Source organism: Bacillus rossius (assembly GCF_032445375.1).
Source record: "Bacillus rossius redtenbacheri isolate Brsri chromosome 9 unlocalized genomic scaffold, Brsri_v3 Brsri_v3_scf9_2, whole genome shotgun sequence".
In the NCBI taxonomy this organism is placed as follows: Eukaryota; Metazoa; Arthropoda; class Insecta; order Phasmatodea; family Bacillidae; genus Bacillus; species Bacillus rossius.
In genome coordinates this window covers 36,552,798-36,570,449 of record NW_026962013.1, presented here as the reverse complement: position 1 = coordinate 36,570,449, position 17,652 = coordinate 36,552,798, and the positions used below count along the sequence as shown (strand labels likewise).

At 38.3% G+C, this 17,652-nt stretch overlaps 1 protein-coding gene across 5 annotated transcripts in view; it reads left to right on the top strand.

Annotated features, from left to right (window-relative positions):
- LOC134543009 (Ig-like and fibronectin type-III domain-containing protein 1) overlaps positions 1-16,853 on the top strand; it is a 547,890-nt gene extending 531,037 nt beyond the window's left edge. For 4 of the 5 annotated variants that reach the window (XM_063387679.1, XM_063387678.1, XM_063387680.1 and 1 more), the window contains 5 exons: positions 1,118-1,264; positions 9,047-9,158; positions 10,126-10,328; positions 12,113-12,297; positions 14,212-16,853. In XM_063387679.1, the coding sequence (XP_063243749.1) occupies positions 1,118-1,264; positions 9,047-9,158; positions 10,126-10,328; positions 12,113-12,297; positions 14,212-14,412 (848 nt within the window). In that variant the 3' untranslated portion in view covers positions 14,413-16,853. The remainder of the gene's footprint in view (positions 1-1,117; positions 1,265-9,046; positions 9,159-10,125; positions 10,329-12,112; positions 12,298-14,211) is intronic. The other variant, XM_063387682.1, reaches the window with a different exon arrangement.
- Positions 16,854-17,652: the final 799 nt, after the last annotated feature.

Here is a 17,652-nt window from a genome sequence, read left to right as displayed (position 1 = left end):
AACTTCTGTTACTTAGGTTATACTGGAAGAAAATAATCGTATTTTTCCTTGTCTACATCAGCTAACAAGGAGTCCTTAGCGTTTCACCAGCTACTGTTGAGTCTGAACAGTTTTTTTTTCAGTACAGCTGGACTTGTGGACAAGAAAAGAAGTAACCCTGATCTCGAAAGAGTACACTTGCTCTTTATTTTCATAATAAAATTGGTAAACTTTGTGGAACTTAAAACACTGTGACTATTTTTTCCAGTGCTATTTTTAATATATATGTACATCTTATTTGTGAAAAATTCTGTCCTAATTGTATGTTAGGATTTATAAAATATTTTATCTAAAATTGTTTCTGGACATGCAAAATCGTTTTTTTAAATTTTGACTGTATTATGAAGAATTAGTTTGTATTTACTAATAGTATCAAGTATTGAGGGTATGGTGCTAAAAAAGCATAAAATATCAAGCACTGTAATCATGGTATCGCCCAGACACTACCCGAAGACCATCAACATTCTAGGCTTCTGCAATTACTGTTTTTTTTTAAATCAAATTTTTAATTGAATATCAAAATATTCACAAATATCAAATATTTTTCTAATTTAATTTTAATATACAATAATTTATTTTTTTACACTTCACATGAGTCCAAGAAAAATTTATCAAAAATACAGTAAAATTAAAATGTAAGGAACATACATGGAACCATAAAATTAAGGTGTAAAATTAAGGAAAATAAAAAAAAAACCTGGCAATGCATTTTCTTAAACCAGTAAAATATTTTGTTTTGTTAATCTGATTATGTATATACGTAAGAAAGATACATTTTAAATCATAATCACTGATTATTTATTTGTTAAATATAAAAACAATTTTTTAGGATGTAGAAAACAAATCTAAATTCCTCAGTAAAACATCTTAGCCTCATACGTTACTTTTTTTTTTTCCCAAAAAAAATATTTAGCAGACAAGTATAATCACAAATACACGTTAAATGCCTTTTTTAAATTCTACACATAATACTGCAATCAGCTGATATAGAGATACGCTCACGGGACAAACCACACTTCTAGAGCTGAGGAGCAGTTGGTCGGATACTCGGAGCACTGACCCGTGGTGTGTTCCGCAGACGGCTCGGACCACCGCAGCTGCTGCGCGCAGTGGGGCGTCCCCAGGAGGTGCCTGGACTGGTGTCGCGGGGAGCCGCTCCTCAACAACAAGTTCTGCGTGCTGTCCTACACCAAGCAGATCATGGCCTGCTTCCACCAGGGCCGAGGTGGGTGGTCGCTTGCACTGCCCGGGCAAACCTGCTCGCTCTGGTCCTTCCACCACGCCGAGTAGTATGAACTACCAAGACTTGACCTATCGTCCACGTCGGGTCATTAGGGACAATTGACAGGATGCATCGTGAAAGAAACTGGAGCAATCCAGGAAAAACCACGGCAACATCCATCATGTTTCCTAATTGAGAAAAATCTAGGTTTGATCAATCGCGGATCACGTGCTGGATTGCTCAGAGTGAGCCATCTGAATGCTCAACCACATTGACCCCTGCTCAATTTGCACTTGAAAGGCCCAGCTAATCAGGAGTGTATTTGTGTTATTCAGGTGGGATTTTAAGTGTGATGCTCGCTTGTGCTTCTAGCACGGTATCGCCTATAAGGGCAAGGCTGTGGACTGGCACACAGTATTCTCGTCATGCATAGGGCAACTATGAGATATGCAGGGTGTCTACCGACCCTGGAAAACCTGGAAAACCTGGAAAAATCAGGGAATATTGTAATCAGGGAAAAATCAGGGAATTTTTGTTTGGTAGGTTGTAGTTGGCAATACGTTTTTTGTTTATTGATCTGCTTGCATTGACGTAGCATCAAGTGTATCGCGTCCCATTATTTTATTTTTGGATGGAAAATAATGAACAGTTCCCACGTCCATTTTCTTTTATTTACCATCGAATTCGGAAGTGGCGTTAAATCACGTGATACAAACTGGTTCAAGCTGGTCTGTTATCCTGCTGACGTACGTACTGCAGCATGTGCTTCCCACGTTCGGATTATACCGACAGGTGCATTTAATTTTAAGTATCTATGGATGCCCTCAACGTAAACTGGGCATTTTTGTTAGCTTTGAAAATACATATCACATACACTTTTGGTGAAGATTCGCCATCGTTGCTAGAAATTGGTAGCTGTGGGCTTCATACGGTCCATGGTGCTTTCAAAACTGGAATTTCTGCTGCACAATGGGACGTTGTTAGTTTCTTGAGGCACAGTTACTATTTATTTAAGCATGTACCTGCAAGGAGGGCAGATTACATTAGAATAACTGGATCAGAGCTTTTTCCCAAGAAATTTTGTGCAATCAGATGGAATACTGCAGTTGCTGAGCATGCCATGAAAACGTTACCCCAACTAAATAAATTTGTTAGTGAAGTTTCTATTTCATCTGTGTCTTTCAGTGTAGTGAAAAGTGCTCTTGAAGATAATCTTCTAGAAGTAAAATTGACATTCTTCCACTCTTTGGCACCAGAGCTGGAATTGTTTCTCACAATGTTCCAAAGTGAAGCACCCATGGCACTTTTTCTCTATGATTCACTGGTAGACATTTTATTAGCTTTGGCAGGAAAGTTTTTGAAACCAGAGGTACTGAAGAGATTTAGGGAGAAACACAATGTATCTCTATTGGATGTAGATAACCAGAAAAATCTATTGACTGCTAACAATATCAAGTTGGGTTATTGTTGGAAGAAACTAATTACATCATAGCAAAGACACTTCGTTTATTTACTTCTTCACTTACAAAGCTCACTCACATAATTTTATACATCGATGACAACTAAAAGACAATGCAGGGCTGCAACTCCAACACATGAAATATCACTAATATAATAATTTACTTCCCAACACTTCCCTTTAAATTATTAATAGTTATATGTGTGCATATATATACACATATATATACATATATATATGTATCATATATGTGTATCATAAGGTACAATGCACTAGACAAGACCCATTTCAATCAAAAATTTGCAATGTTTCTCCTTTGACAAAGGTTTTGTCAGCATGTCCGATACCATTTGTTCAGTAGGTAAATAACATACTTGGATGGTCTTTTGCTGGACATGTTCTCTCAGGAAATGGTAACGTATGTCAATGTGCTTAGACCTCTGACTCACGACTCTGTTTTTTGACAGACAAATGGCCCCTCTGTTATCACAATATATGATGGATGGTCCAACCTCCTGAGGCTGCAATTCTTTTATCAATTCCCTAAGCCACAGAACCTCTTGGACAGTGAAACTGAGTGCTATATATTCTGCTTCCACTGTGCTCAGTGCCACTGTTCTTTGTTTCTTGCTGTGCCAGGAGATTAGACCCCCCATGAATTTAGAACTACAACCTGTTACTGAGTGCCTCCTGTTATTTTCGCTGCCCCAGTCTGCATCACTGAAAGCAATCATTTCCGGGTCAGAGTTCCTGTCATATTGCAGTTTCAGATTCTTTGTACCATTCAGGTACCTGAGGATGCGTTTAACGGCAACCCAATGACACATCATTGGATTACTGTTGAACTGACTGACGCAATTTACAGCTTGTGCAATGTCGGGCCTAGATATCTGACACAAATACAACAAACTACCAACCGCCTGCTGAAAAGGAACCTCTGTGTCATCTTTCTCGCTTTCTTCATAGCACTCATCACCTTCACTAAATTCTGTTGTATTTCTCGGAGTTCCCTGAAGTTTCACACCTAAATCCATGGGAGTTGCGATGGGCTTACTGTCAGACATTTTGAAGCGTACAAGGATCTCGTCGATATAGGGGCGTTGATCAATCCATAACTTGCCAGAGACACGATCCCTGGTGATGGACATCCCGAGGCAATATTTGGCTTCCCCTAGGTCCTTCATGTTGAACTTCATTTCAAGGCTTGACTTAACCATGTTTTTAAGATTTTCGTCGTTGGAGAACAACAGGAGGTCATCAACATATATAGCGACAACAATAACACTCTCGCCTTGATGTGTGAAGTAGATGCAAGGGTCTGCTTTTGATTGGTTAAGACCCATTTCGATGAGAACTTCATGGAGGCGTTGATTCCAACACCTACCACTCTGCTTTAGGCCATACATGGCCCTCCTCAGTCGCCAGACTTTGTTGTTTGGCTTTTCTCCAATTTCATCGGGTGGTTGTACGTAAATCTCTTCTTCGAGAAAACCATGTAGGTAAGCTGCCTTGACATCCATGTGTGCAATATTGAGATCGTCTTTCGTGGCTAGGGCAAACAGGTACCTGAGTGAGGAGTATTTGACAACTGGGGAGAACACATCTTCGTAATCTATACCTGGCCTTTGGCTACATCCTTTGACGACCAAGCGAGCTTTGTAATTTGGCTGATCTGAGGAGGAGTTCTTAAGCTTGAATACCCACTTGGTTTTCAAAGGTACTCTCCCTTTTGGTAAATCAGTCCACTCATATGTTTCATTGCATGAAAAAGATTTCAACTCTTCGTCCATTGCTGCTTTCCACTTCGAAGCCTGTGGACTCTCCAGAGCTTCCCTTGGAGTCAAGGGCTCATCTTTACCTGAAGCAAAGTATGATACAAAGTCCTTGTCACTTTTAGTTTTTCGGAGGCGTGTAGACCGTCGTAGGTGGAGTTCCTGTTCCAAAGGTTCCTTATCAGAAAAACCATAGAAAGGTTCTTCGGCACTGTCGGACATGTCTTCATTGGGATCACAACTGTCATGAGTTTCTTGATCCTCACTAGTACCATCTACCTCACAACTCTCGTTTGGAAGATCAGTCAGGGGCATTGTTAAAACATCCTTGTTAGGGCTGTCTTGCGTGTGACTTCTTTCTGGTGGACTCATGACTAAAGGGTTGCTCTGGCTAAGCATTTTGCCTTCCAGAAAAATTACATCACGGCTGACAGTTATTGCTTTGGTGGTAGGGTTTATCAAGCGATATCCCTTTGTGTCTTCACTATATCCCACGAATTTCATCTTCTCAGAACGGGCGTCCCATTTTTTTCTCTTTTCTTTGGGTACTTGAACCATGGCTTCACACCCAAACAACTTCAGATGGCTCAGGTTTGGTTTCTTCGAGTACCAAGCTTCATACGGGGTTTGGCCTTGGAGGGCTTTGGTGGGACTTCTATTATTCAAGTATACCGCTGTTGTAACAGCTTCTGCCCAGTATTCTTTAGGGAGGTGAGCATCTTGTAATAAACACCTAGCCTTATCGACTGTCTTTCTAATTGACCGTTCTCCCACTCCGTTCTGTTGAGGTGTATAGATGACAGTCCTTTGGTGCCTTATGCCTTTCTCTTTTAGGTATTGTGACATTTTATAATTCACGTACTCCGTCCCATTGTCTGATCGCAGCATTTTTATCTTCCTGTTGAGCTGGTTCTCTACCAACGCACAGTACTCTCTGAAAAAGTCAGGCACTTGATCCTTGGACTTTAAGACGTAGACATGGGTGTACCTGGAATAGTCGTCCACTAAGATAAAGAAGTACCTGTTGCCTCCAAGGGAAGTGGTTTCCATCGGTCCGCACAAGTCCGTGTGAATCAATTCAAGTGGTTCCTTAGACCGATATTCACTTCTTTTGAAGGGCTGTCGACTGTGCTTCCCTAAAATGCACACTTCACAGGGTTTTGCACTGTATTCAACACTCTCGACACCGATGGCCATACACTTTAGTGAAGCCATATCTTTCCTGTTTAGGTGACCTAATCGCCTATGCCATAAATCCTGTTGTAAGGTGATGACACAGGCCCGGTGATTAGTTGGTGTATCAAGCTGGTAAACTCCTCCATGTTCTGTTGCTGTGGCAATAAGCTTGTCCTCGCTGTTGTAGATTTTTCCACCATCACCATCAAAAATGACCTTGTTGCCCTTCTGTACAATTTTGTTGACAGAGAGAAGGTTAGTGGTAATGTTTGGTGAGTAGAACACATCCCTAACCTCAACAACATCGTCTCTCCCAGACACTGAAACACTGATATTTATGTTCCCCACTGATTCTGTTTTAATTGTCTCGCCATTCGCAGTGAAGATTTCCAGCTCACTTTTATTTGAATCCTTAGAATGTCTGTACTTGGTGATGTGCATTGAGGCACATGAGTCTAGATACCAACGTTCACATTCATTTGATGAATTAGAGAATAAGCATGCAAGAAATGCACTTCGGTCCTCTCCCTCCATCCGTTTTCCTCTACCATCACCAGTTCTAGTTTGGCTTCGGCACTCAGCCGCAAAATGTCCTACCTTGTTGCAATTATAACATCGGAATGTGTGAGGCCATCTCCTTTCAGGTTTGTTTACATTTAAGTAGTTCCTGTTGTTGCTGGCGGGATGTGTCTTATTTCGTTGACCACTGTAGAGTGCTGAATCTCCTGGTTTGCTTTCACTACATTTTACATCCTGCAAAAGCTTGATTTTAATGGTGTCTGCGGTAATCTGAGTACCAGAATTCTCTAATGCCATTATCATTGGTTTGTATTCGTCCGGTAGGCCTGCCAGCAACAACGTGCCAATCCATTCGTCTGAGATGTCAAATTTTAATTTCCCGGAGCCGCTGTGCCGTAGATATAATTTGATTGACGTACTCTTCGACAGAACTGCAATTATCTAGCCGGGTGAGGATCAGTTGTCTGAGTAACCCTACCTTGCGAGTCAGTCCCGAGTCCTCAAACAAAGTTTGTATGGTGTCCCAAGCTTCTTTCGATGTACAGCATTTTTCAATGTGGTGGATTAGGTCCTTTTCCACCAGAAACGATATCTTCGCTAGTGCTTTACCGTCTTTTCGTTTTTCGTTTTCATCTGTGATACCCTCATTTACGACATCCCAGTGGTCATCCAGCTTTAAAAGGGCCCTCATGTGGAATTTCCAAGAACAGTAGTTCTCGCGCCCTTTTAATTTCTCAACGAAGTTCAATGCATTCGCCGCCATGATACTTAAGTTGCGGAAAAACAAACAAAACAAAATTAAAATATTCGCGTACGCGCACGAATGTCTCCGATTTCTTTTTCAATTACAGTTCCTGGGCCCATAACCCATGTTGGAAGAAACTAATTACATCATAGCAAAGACACTTCGTTTATTTACTTCTTCACTTACAAAGCTCACTCACATAATTTTATACATCGATGACAACTAAAAGACAATGCAGGGCTGCAACTCCAACACATGAAATATCACTAATATAATAATTTACTTCCCAACAGTTATGCAGTACGCCATGCCATCAAGAAAGAGAAAGTACCAGAAAAGTCTGTCCTGTTACTGAAAAATTATGTTAGGACTTGTCTAAAGGTTATGGTAAAAAAAACTTCAAGACAAAAATCCCCTGAAGTACAAACTTACCAAGGGAATTTCCTGCTTATGTCCGTCTGTGGCTTTAAATTCGGGTGTGAGGAAACAGCGTTGTCTTCAAAAAAGGTGGCTATCAGGACAAAAAGCTGATAACATTGAGTGATCATATCAGTTGGTATGTTCCTCGCAAGATTCTGAAGCACTGTTCACGTCTTTTTCTTGAGAAGACAGGCCTTGATCACTTGTGGATGCTCATTCTTAAGGCACATACAGTAGCTGCCAAAACAGGCCTTCTAAAGTTTGTGAGGATGATGTTGGTACTTTCCCATTGAAATGCATCATTGGAAAGAGGATTTTCAGTGAATTCTAATCTGCTGACTGAAAACTTGCAGGAAGAAATACTGATCGCACAAAGACAGATGTACGACTTTGTTCAACGTTCTGGAGGTGTAGAGCATGTTGATACCTATCACCAAGTCCATGTTACAGTATGTAAGAAATGCTAGTTGTAGGCGTAAGGAAGCCCTGCAAACAAAACAAAAAGAAAAGGAAGCTACAGACAAGAAGAATGCAGAAAAAAGAAGAGTTGAAGAGGAGATCAAGGCATTGCAGTTGAAGATGGCTCGAGTGTTGGATTTGGCTCGTTCTGAAGCAAGTGCAATAGACGCAAAAGTTGAGTCACTGCAAAATTGATGGGAGCTTCCTTTTACTAATGTTTTTGCAAAAGTAAGTGTGTGAAATATTTGTAGCAGCATGTTTTATTTGCCATCAATTAAGTCACTTTGGCCACGTCTGGAAGAAGGTATTTTTTTTACTAATTTAAGTGAGTTGAAATAGGCTACTTTGAAACTCGTCAATGTACTGTTATGCAGTTTTTTCAGTTTCGTGGAATGTCGTAACTGTGTTAAAGAAAACCTGGAAAAATTCAGTTTTAGACCTGGAAAACCTGGAAAAATCAGGGAATTTCATTTACTAGATCTGGTAGACACCCTGGATATGGCAGAGAAATAAAGATAAAAGTGTAATGCAAGGCCCTTGAGTTCTTTCAAGAATCTTCACCTGGTATTTCATGCTTAAAAATTACTCTAAAAACACACATTTTAGTCATTTTCACTCTCTTAAAAATACAGTTTAAAAACTAATTACATAAACAGAACTATTCATCCACCCTCAGCGTATCCTTAATGGCTTTTTTTTTAATAGATTGTATATCTTGAGAAGTTTTCAAATCGCTTGGTTTCACACTGTATGTGCGCCTAAGTATGCAGACCCCTTTTTCTCTTTGTGAATTGTTTTCTCATCACATGGTGTCATAATAATTCTGTTATGTGTTCTCCCCTGTCATCTTGCATTATTCTTGCAAAGGCCAGCATACAACAGGGATCGGGAATAGTAAGTCCTAGTAATAAGCCACTAACTACCAAAAGATTCTGTACCATCATACATATTTTTAAGTAAAATATACCCACACTAAACCATACAACAAATTTTTTACTATAGCCATCTATCAATTTCCATAGTGTTTTCCACAGATAAAGTTTATAAATATTTTCATGATAATCTAAATGTTTCTATGTATTTAATTGTATCTTATACTGAAATTTTATAATTTTACTTTAATTTAACTAGAAAAAAAAACATTACTAGACGTAACTTAGATCTGTTTTTCATGAAATGTCTTTTTATATCCTTAACAAGTAAAAAAAAAAGTGAATATACTTGTTTGCTTTAAGATCGCCTGCCGGGACCTCCACAGAATGTAGCCGTGGAAGTCATAGACGCACACTCTGTACGTGTGAAGTGGGAACCTCCCGTGAAGAACCCGTCCAAGGTTGAAATGTACAGGTCTGTACACAAGTACAAGTCTTCTCTGATCTCTGTCTAACTTTTACTGGCTATGAACAGATGTATTATTTTTATTAATAACTTATCAAGTTATGTTGATCAAGTATGGATTATGATTAAGAACATTCCATTGGGTACACTTTACACAAGTTTTACTTAGGTTCTCAAAATTTGCAAAACAGAAATACAGATCAAAAAATGCTTATCTTATTAAAGTACGCAAGTAAAAGTGATATTGTTTAAAATTGGTTCTCTGAATGTGTATACAGTGTCGTCTCTACTTCTGATAGAGGTCAACATTCTGTCAACTATTTGAGAGATTTTAGATGTTTTTTGGTTCAGTTATGTTGCTTTATTTCTAATGCCATGTTTTTTTTTAATGTCTATACTATCTTAATCATACTTTTTGTTTTGTATTTATGATGTAGGAACAAAGTATTTATAAAGTATAAATAAAATTATTTCAAGAAGTCTTTAAATAAAACACTTATATCAACACTTATATCAACAATTATGTTGTCAGCTATTGTATTGTTTTTATTATTGAACTTTTTTTTACCATTTTCATAATATTTTGGGAAGAATGGTTCAACAAGGGCCAAGGCAGGAGAGATGTGAAATGTCAGTGAGAGAAGCAGAGTCAAAGACATAAACCAAGGGACTGGGAGCAAATAATTTTGCTGAGCCTCCTCCCTATTTTTACTGTACAACTTTTCAGATCCCACAATTCAAATGAAAATCTAATGACTGTCAATATTACAGTGGCCATAACTGTAAATGTTACCTGTGCGTATCCCATAACTTGTAATGTTTCCTGTAATTCTGTTAACCATATATTTATAATTTTTGTCATGACAGGGTAAATCGAAACTGATTCTGGGGCGTGCCTGGGCCTTCAGGATTCTGTCCCTTCTGAACGTCCCTGAAGAGAAGCTCTGAGTGGTGACACGTGAGTGTGTGTGAACAGGGTGTTCTGGAGGCAGCACATGGGCGGGGCCCGAGTGCCGCTGAAGAACGACACTGAGGCGACCAGCCTGGTGATCAAGGGGCTGAAGGAGGGAGTCACCTACGAGTGCGTGGTGAAGGCGGGCAACCACTACGGAACCAGCACGCTCACCGAGCCTACGCGCTTCATCACCGGCTCCTACATCACGTCCGCCGCCAGCCTAGGTGCGTGTCCCTGCAGCCAAGCAAAGCTCTAAGTAAAAGTCCCACCCAAGGCGATCCGGGTTTGATTCCCGTAAGGTTAGAGCTAGGATTTTAGGTGGATTTGGTGTATATTCTCAGGATACTCCCTTTTCTCTCACCCATTCATTTTATCGATGCTCCATCCTTATCTCATCACCTCTCCTCTCTAATGATTACCTATGTTAAAGGGACATAAAAAATCTTCAGGACCCCACCTACCAGGGAACACATAAGGTGTGCAGAACTTCAGAAAAACCACATAATTTAAAACTGTTCATGATATCCGAGTGCTAAGGGTGGTTGAGTAGTACTGTTTCTGTATTTTGTTTTTAAAATATATTTTCAGACAAATGAAAATGGCTAAAACACGTGTTTTACTGAATAACTGGTAGTATGAAATATCCAGTATAGATTTAGAAAGCACTCAAAGGGACTTACATTACACCGTTCTCTTCATTTCTCAGCCATATATTGTTATTGTTTTCACTCAGATCTCATATTTGTCCTATGCACGATAAAGAAAGCACACCAGTCCACAGCCACTCTTAGAAGCACCAGAGCTTTTTATCTCGCCTCATCAATGCAAATACAGCCCTGACTAGATGGGCCACTTAATTCATTCATTCATTCTACAAAAAGGCATCAAAGAGAGGAGATAACCCTTGCTGAATTTCAAAACAACAAAATGTATTCAGTTATTTGTTTGAAGAGCAATACTTGCACACATAATGGGTTAAAGTTAAAATGTTAGCTTCGAGCATCCTAGAAAAAAATCCTTCAATTTGATTCTAGGGTGTGTTAAAGTGATGTGACTGTTGATCTTGCCGATAGCCTGAGTTGGAAATGTTTCAGTCAAGCAGGTTGTATGAAATCATAAATATTTATAAATACTTCAGCATAACTACCGTATTTTTGCGTGTATAGGCCCCGCGCGTGTACAGGCCGCACCATAGATTTAAAAATTAAAAATTGGAAAAATAAAAAACTTGTGTACAGGCCGCACGAGGAATTTTAAGCGCCGGAGTGTTCATTATCGCCATCGGTAATAGGTGGCAACTGCACGCTCCCATGAAGCGACTGTAGGCCGCGCGTACTCTTGGCAACGCTGCAGTTACATGTGTTGTGCAGCACGACCTTGGCGCGTGACCTTGCCAGCTAGTCGCCTAGCCCGCGCCATGTTGATCAGCCTGTTGCTTCAGATCATCACGTGTGCGCGCTGCCTACAACCTTTCTCGGTCAAAACAAGTTCTTACACGTGAAAATGGGTAAAGTACGTGCAATGTACAGCGCTAAATTTAAACTACAAGTAGTTAGTTACGCGTTAGAACACGGAAAAAGGGCAGCTGCCCAAAAATTCAGTGTCGATGAAAAGAATGTTCGGCGTTGGTACAAGGAAAAAAATACGCTAGAATCATTACCGAAAAACAATGCTGTTTTATGCTGGTATCGGGCCTTTGGTGTTACTTTATTGTAATAGAAAATTGTTTCCTAGGTTAAAAAGAAAGTAAATAAATAAGTTGCGTGGATAGGCCGCACCCTAACTTTTTATCTAAAATTTAAGTAAAAAATGTGCGGCCTATACACGCAAAAATACGGTATTCCAAAAGCTTCCGTGCTAGACCAGGAGTGGGGATAACTGTCAACCCTCCAACGCACTGACCATTTTGTGTTTTGATAAACTATCTTCATTACTGGCATGGCAATAGTGATGCCGGAAGTTACTATGCGTGGAGTGAACCTTTTTTTTGGCACGGTGTGGCACGTAGGCAACGGCAGTTCGCACGTGGGTGTCGCAGTGGGCGTGGTGTTGGCGCTCGTGATAGTGGCGGCCGTCGTGGCCGGCGCAGTGTGGTTCCTGCGGAGCCGGCGCATGCTTGGCCGCAAGTCGAACGGGGGCGTGGCCTTCGAGAACCCCAGCTACCTGCGCGAGGTCAACATGGACCACATCACGGTAGGCGGACAGCCATGACACCCAGCAACTTATGTGAGGTGTGGCTGTGACAAGGCCTTGTTGTAGCACGCTTGTGTTAACCAATCTACTACAATATTCAAAATTAATTCAGACACATTCAGGGGAGGGGGGTCCCATTTCAGGTTGTTATTTTATATTGACGTTAAACACTGTTAAACTTGTAGACTTTATGAGTAGCTTAAATTACACTTTATATAGACATATATCATGGGACAGTGTTTTGTATTTATTAGGTCTCACTGTCACATTTGTATGCAATAATTAGTTGCAAGCATAGTTTATAGAATAAAGTAGTCATTAACCATGCACACCAGTAAAATACTCTTAATGTACCTTATACGGCTTATACCATTAAATGTATAATTGGATGTACAATAACCAAGCAGCTCATACCACACAATAAATTACCGTTATTTTTGGAACTGCTACAAAAAAATCTTAATTCTAGTTGTAATTATTATGTATTATGCTTTGTATGTAGCTTTGTGCTATACATTCAAATTTAAAAATTAATTTCAATTATTCATTATGTAAAATATTAGACATTCAACGACCTACTATAAAATAAAGGAACTAATTCAGCGGCTACAAAAGACATGATTTTTCAAATTCATGTATGCTCTAGAGTCAAGAGTATGAATTTATTGCAACTATTCTAGGTGAAGACTTATTTTACAGGTTTAGTTTTTCCCCCTTAATTAAACTTTCCTTTAAGTTTTTATGGTCACACAAAAAATTATTTGTCAAAGGGCTACATTATTTTCATTAGATTCATACATGATAGAAAATAATATTTAAGAACCACAATTTTTTTTCCCCCCTATGACAAATATTTCAAAATAGACCTCTCATCTCTAGTTACACAGTGATAAGAGTACTGATGTGTTTCTAAATTTGTCATTTTTCTAATAGTGATATTTCAACAACGGTAAAATTTAAAATATGTATCTGTATATTGTGTTGTTTCAAAATAATTTTTAAAGGATGAGTGATGTATTGAAACTTAATGCCATTGGCACTGTTTTTGAAAACTGTCAAAACTAAGAGAACTAAAATGACACCCAGTGTGTATGCTTTACTCAGGAACAAATATATGGATATTAGGTAAGCTGAAGAAAGTATGTATATTGTTTGAGGGAAAGGAAATTTATTTTGACATCACACTGATGCTAAAGAAAGACCTATAAGGGGCCCTGGGTTGAAGACTGAACTAAATACAATAACATTTGAATTGGTTTCGATTTAATGGCAAATTATTTAATTCCTAAACCTAAAGCACTTATGCTCCAAGGCAACTAAAATTGGTATCCAAGTTAGTTGACCGAACAAAGCAAGGTCTCATTAACTAGATGCTCGTATTTATTTATGTATGTGACTTTGTCCGACAATAACTTCCAAACCATTGTTTGGAATTTCATAAAATTTAATATAAAGGCAGGTATAGCCAATGGACTTTTTAAGTTCCTGTTTAAGCAAATTTTATCAAGGGGTTTGGATGTATTTAATATATACACATGCAGCTTTGAAAATCATAGGCATTACTTTAACTATTGGCTTGGAATCAGAAGAGATTTAGTTGTTGGTTGTCCATTACATTACAAATATGAATTATTAGGTTGGCATTATTTTAATTTAAACTGTATCCTAAACTTTGCCTCAGTATTAATAACTGATTTAATTTGGAAAATATTAATTAGTAGGTTGGTAGTATTTTACTTCAAACTGTTTCCTTGGTTTGTTCTTATGATAAGTAAGTAATTGCTAAATCTGATCAGTATTTACTTAACCTAAAAATGGAACATTGCAAAGTCTCAGTTTGGGGCGAACTACTAATAGTAATTGTGTTTCATGGTACCAGTAGTAGATGATGCATATTGGTTGTGTTTGACACAGATGCCTGCTAGTCAAGGGGACGGGACACTGCCCAACGGAACGGCCAATGGCGTCAACCCGTCCGGGGGCCAAGTGCCCCACCAGCAGGGCTGGAAGCACGAGACCCTGCATGTCCCGGCGCAGGCCGCGGAGGTGGCGCCCTCTCTCTACGAGGAGCTGAAGCTGGGCCACGACGGGGCGGGCTTCAAGCGGCTTAAATAGTACCGGCGGTTCCGTTTCGAGTCCGCGTTCTAAGCGCGTTCCGCTCCCCCGCCAGCGGTGGAGGAACAACAAGCGTGAGTCTCGAGAAACTGCGTCGTGATCGAACGGCTGACGGAATGAGGAGGACATTCCGAAGAGCACCAGTGAGATGGTTTCGTGGTTAGTTCTCGAACGCGCAAACACATGTGCTATGTTAACGTGTTGGAGTGACTTTTCCCAACTTGTAACAAAAAAAAAACTGTTTGTTACACCTTATCGTACATGCTGTTGATGGTTTTATTTAGCATGAGAAATTTTTCACTTTGTGTATCACTATTGATGCAAGTTGCAATTCGAAAAGTTAACACATTATGCTCTTGTTTTAGCAAAATTGTATGGTTAGTTAGAAAAGTTCACCAAACTCCAGAGAGAAAAAAAGTATATATCTGAAAAACTGTACTTATTTTGAAAAATATGTTTAAAAATATTACTGAAACATTAGCTCATTGTCATGATTTGACAAAAAAAAAATATTTCACAGAATATCTGACATTGTAAAGTATTAAGTCCAAATGGTTAGCATGTTGTGGAGATTTACAGTTGCCAGCAGTATGTGTCAAAGATTGTCACAGTATACTGTGTTATTAAACAAGTCACTAGTTTTATATTTTTAGTGAGTAAACAATTTAAACAAAAAAAATAAAATTAAGGTATGGTTAACATATTTCCCTTATCTCCTCATTCACTGGCTCTCAGTTGATTACTTTGACAAACATATCATACCATAAAATAAGTTTCCAATGTGCTTACTACACACCCTTTTTTTTAAAACAACATGCACTACATAATGTCATATATTCACTGTAAGAAACAATTCACAATGCATGCAGATAATTACAAAGGCCATTATAATTCATGCACTTTCTTAAATATTTATTACAAACCTAATTTATATCATGATTCATGACCCACAGAGTTTGATATATAATATATATAAAAATAATTTTAAAACATTATTGGCCATGTACAATCCTTACCTTCATTACATCTGCATTCACACACAATCACTCTCTCTCTCTCTCTCTCTCTCTCTCTCTCTCTCTCTCTCTCTCTCTCTCTCTCTCTCTCTCTCTCTCTTCCAAAATGGTATATTTTTTAAGTTTTAACTTACTCATTCTTTCATTTTCATATTTTTGATTAGAAACTCAGCATACATTTTACATAAAATCAAAAAATTACAAAATGTCAATTGGAGGTTTTATATACTATTTTAGCATTAACTTAAACAAATTTACATTTACTTCATTATTTACACCCACAAGCTAATTTCAGCCTTGTCTAACTAGGGTCAAAGGCACCCACAATATGAGGCTTATCAACTTGTTTCCTAGAGTTAAAAGTTGAGTTTTTCACAAACTTGCTTGCCTACCTCACACAAATCATTTTGTAAGCACAACAGTTATTTTAACTGTACATTATACATAATTGATATTTTAATTAAATGTTTTGTTCAGAAAACAATACATAGGAATTTAATTTGTCAAACTGCGAAACTTGGTTTCTTCCAGTGCTTAATTCAAACCAAAGTATGCAAGTGAACTGTAGTAACCTAAAATATTGAAAATAATTTAGGCACACAGTTTTGGAAATGCTAATTTATAATTTTATCTTCTCAAAAACACTTAACTAAATGCTGTTATAATCATTTATGTGAAGAGTAATTCAAACTATAATAAACTAATTATAATTAATGTCTTTTGACTTATAAACCTAATTAAAGATATTATGATGCAAATATGCTACCAAATGTGTTTCCATTCCATTCTCTGAAATTAAGCACTGGTATTACCTTACAAGAGCATTATGCAGCAGACATGGCAAATAACTAAGTCGGTTCAGTGGACCCTGGCTATTTTATGCACATTCTTCTCTTTAATCCCAATTAATTTCCATGAATTCTATTCCACTTCATTCACACTTTCCTAAAAGTTAAAATTTCTTTAACCCTACATAAGAGTGAAGTAATGGTTTTATTACAAGAACTGAAGTGTCATTTTCATTAATATATAGTAATAATAAACCATTCATACAAAATAATTAATGACCAGACAGACATATCTGCTCCCCATGCTGGATTGTGCCTTTCTCAGAAAAAAAATAAAAGAAACTGTCGTGTAAAAATGGTGGTAACCAGTGTCTATGTGTATGTATAGATGTGAACCAGCAGACCACGAATGATGAAACATGTTTCTTTATTGTCCCGTGCCACAAGCTGATTCTCTCATGAGACATAAGTGTGCCGAGTGTGAGGAATAGTTTTGCGTCTACTGTCTTGTCGATTAGGAAGCCTATCTTTTGTACAACATAGATTATAGAACAAATATGAACACACATTCTGTACAAAGATTAATGTAAAAAGAACACAGTGAAAAATAAACTAGATTTTCCCAAAAATAAAAGAATGTGACCTTTTACTTTTTTCTCTGTCTATATAAACAGTTCCTCCCTAATCCAATCCAGTAAAAATTAAGAATTACATTTTTGTTGCTACAAATATGTGTTAAAAGTGTAATGAGCTTTAAATACTAAATCATTACACACAAAGGTAAACAGATTTTCTTCAGTTTAAGGAGCCAGTTCCAATGCAGTTGGTATAGGGAAAAAAAATAACTTGTAAACTGTAATTGGAATAAATATAAAATAATTTTACAGTAATGCAATAGATAAGAAATACAATCACATACTTTAAGTACATTTCCAGTAATATCAACTGATATCAAGCTTTATAATAAAAAAAAGATAAATAATTTGGTAGAACATCCAAATCCATTTAGCTCATAAATATTAATTTATTGCACACCAAGAAAGGAAAGAAAATCTACAAAACAATAATGTTTAAATTAATGAATGTTGATGATTCACACACCTTTTTTTTTGCCAACCCAAACCTCTGGCTAGCTCAAGTGACGCTTTGCGACTTTTCCCACGAGACACATCACATGATCTAATTTCCCACGCATGAAGTACATGTCTCTCTCTAATGATGATGTAAACTGGCAAAACTATTGCATCAGCCTGTCTAGCTGGGAGAGAACCCCAACAATTCGCTCGTTGGCCAGACAGTCTTGGCATGCGACAGTGGCCAGAGCTGGAACTAGTCTGCAGCTGTGGTCGCACCGCTGGGGTTCCAGCCATTTCCCTCCCCTTTCACGAAGAGTCACAACCTGAAATACCGTGTATCTAAACCACCCACTACTGCTG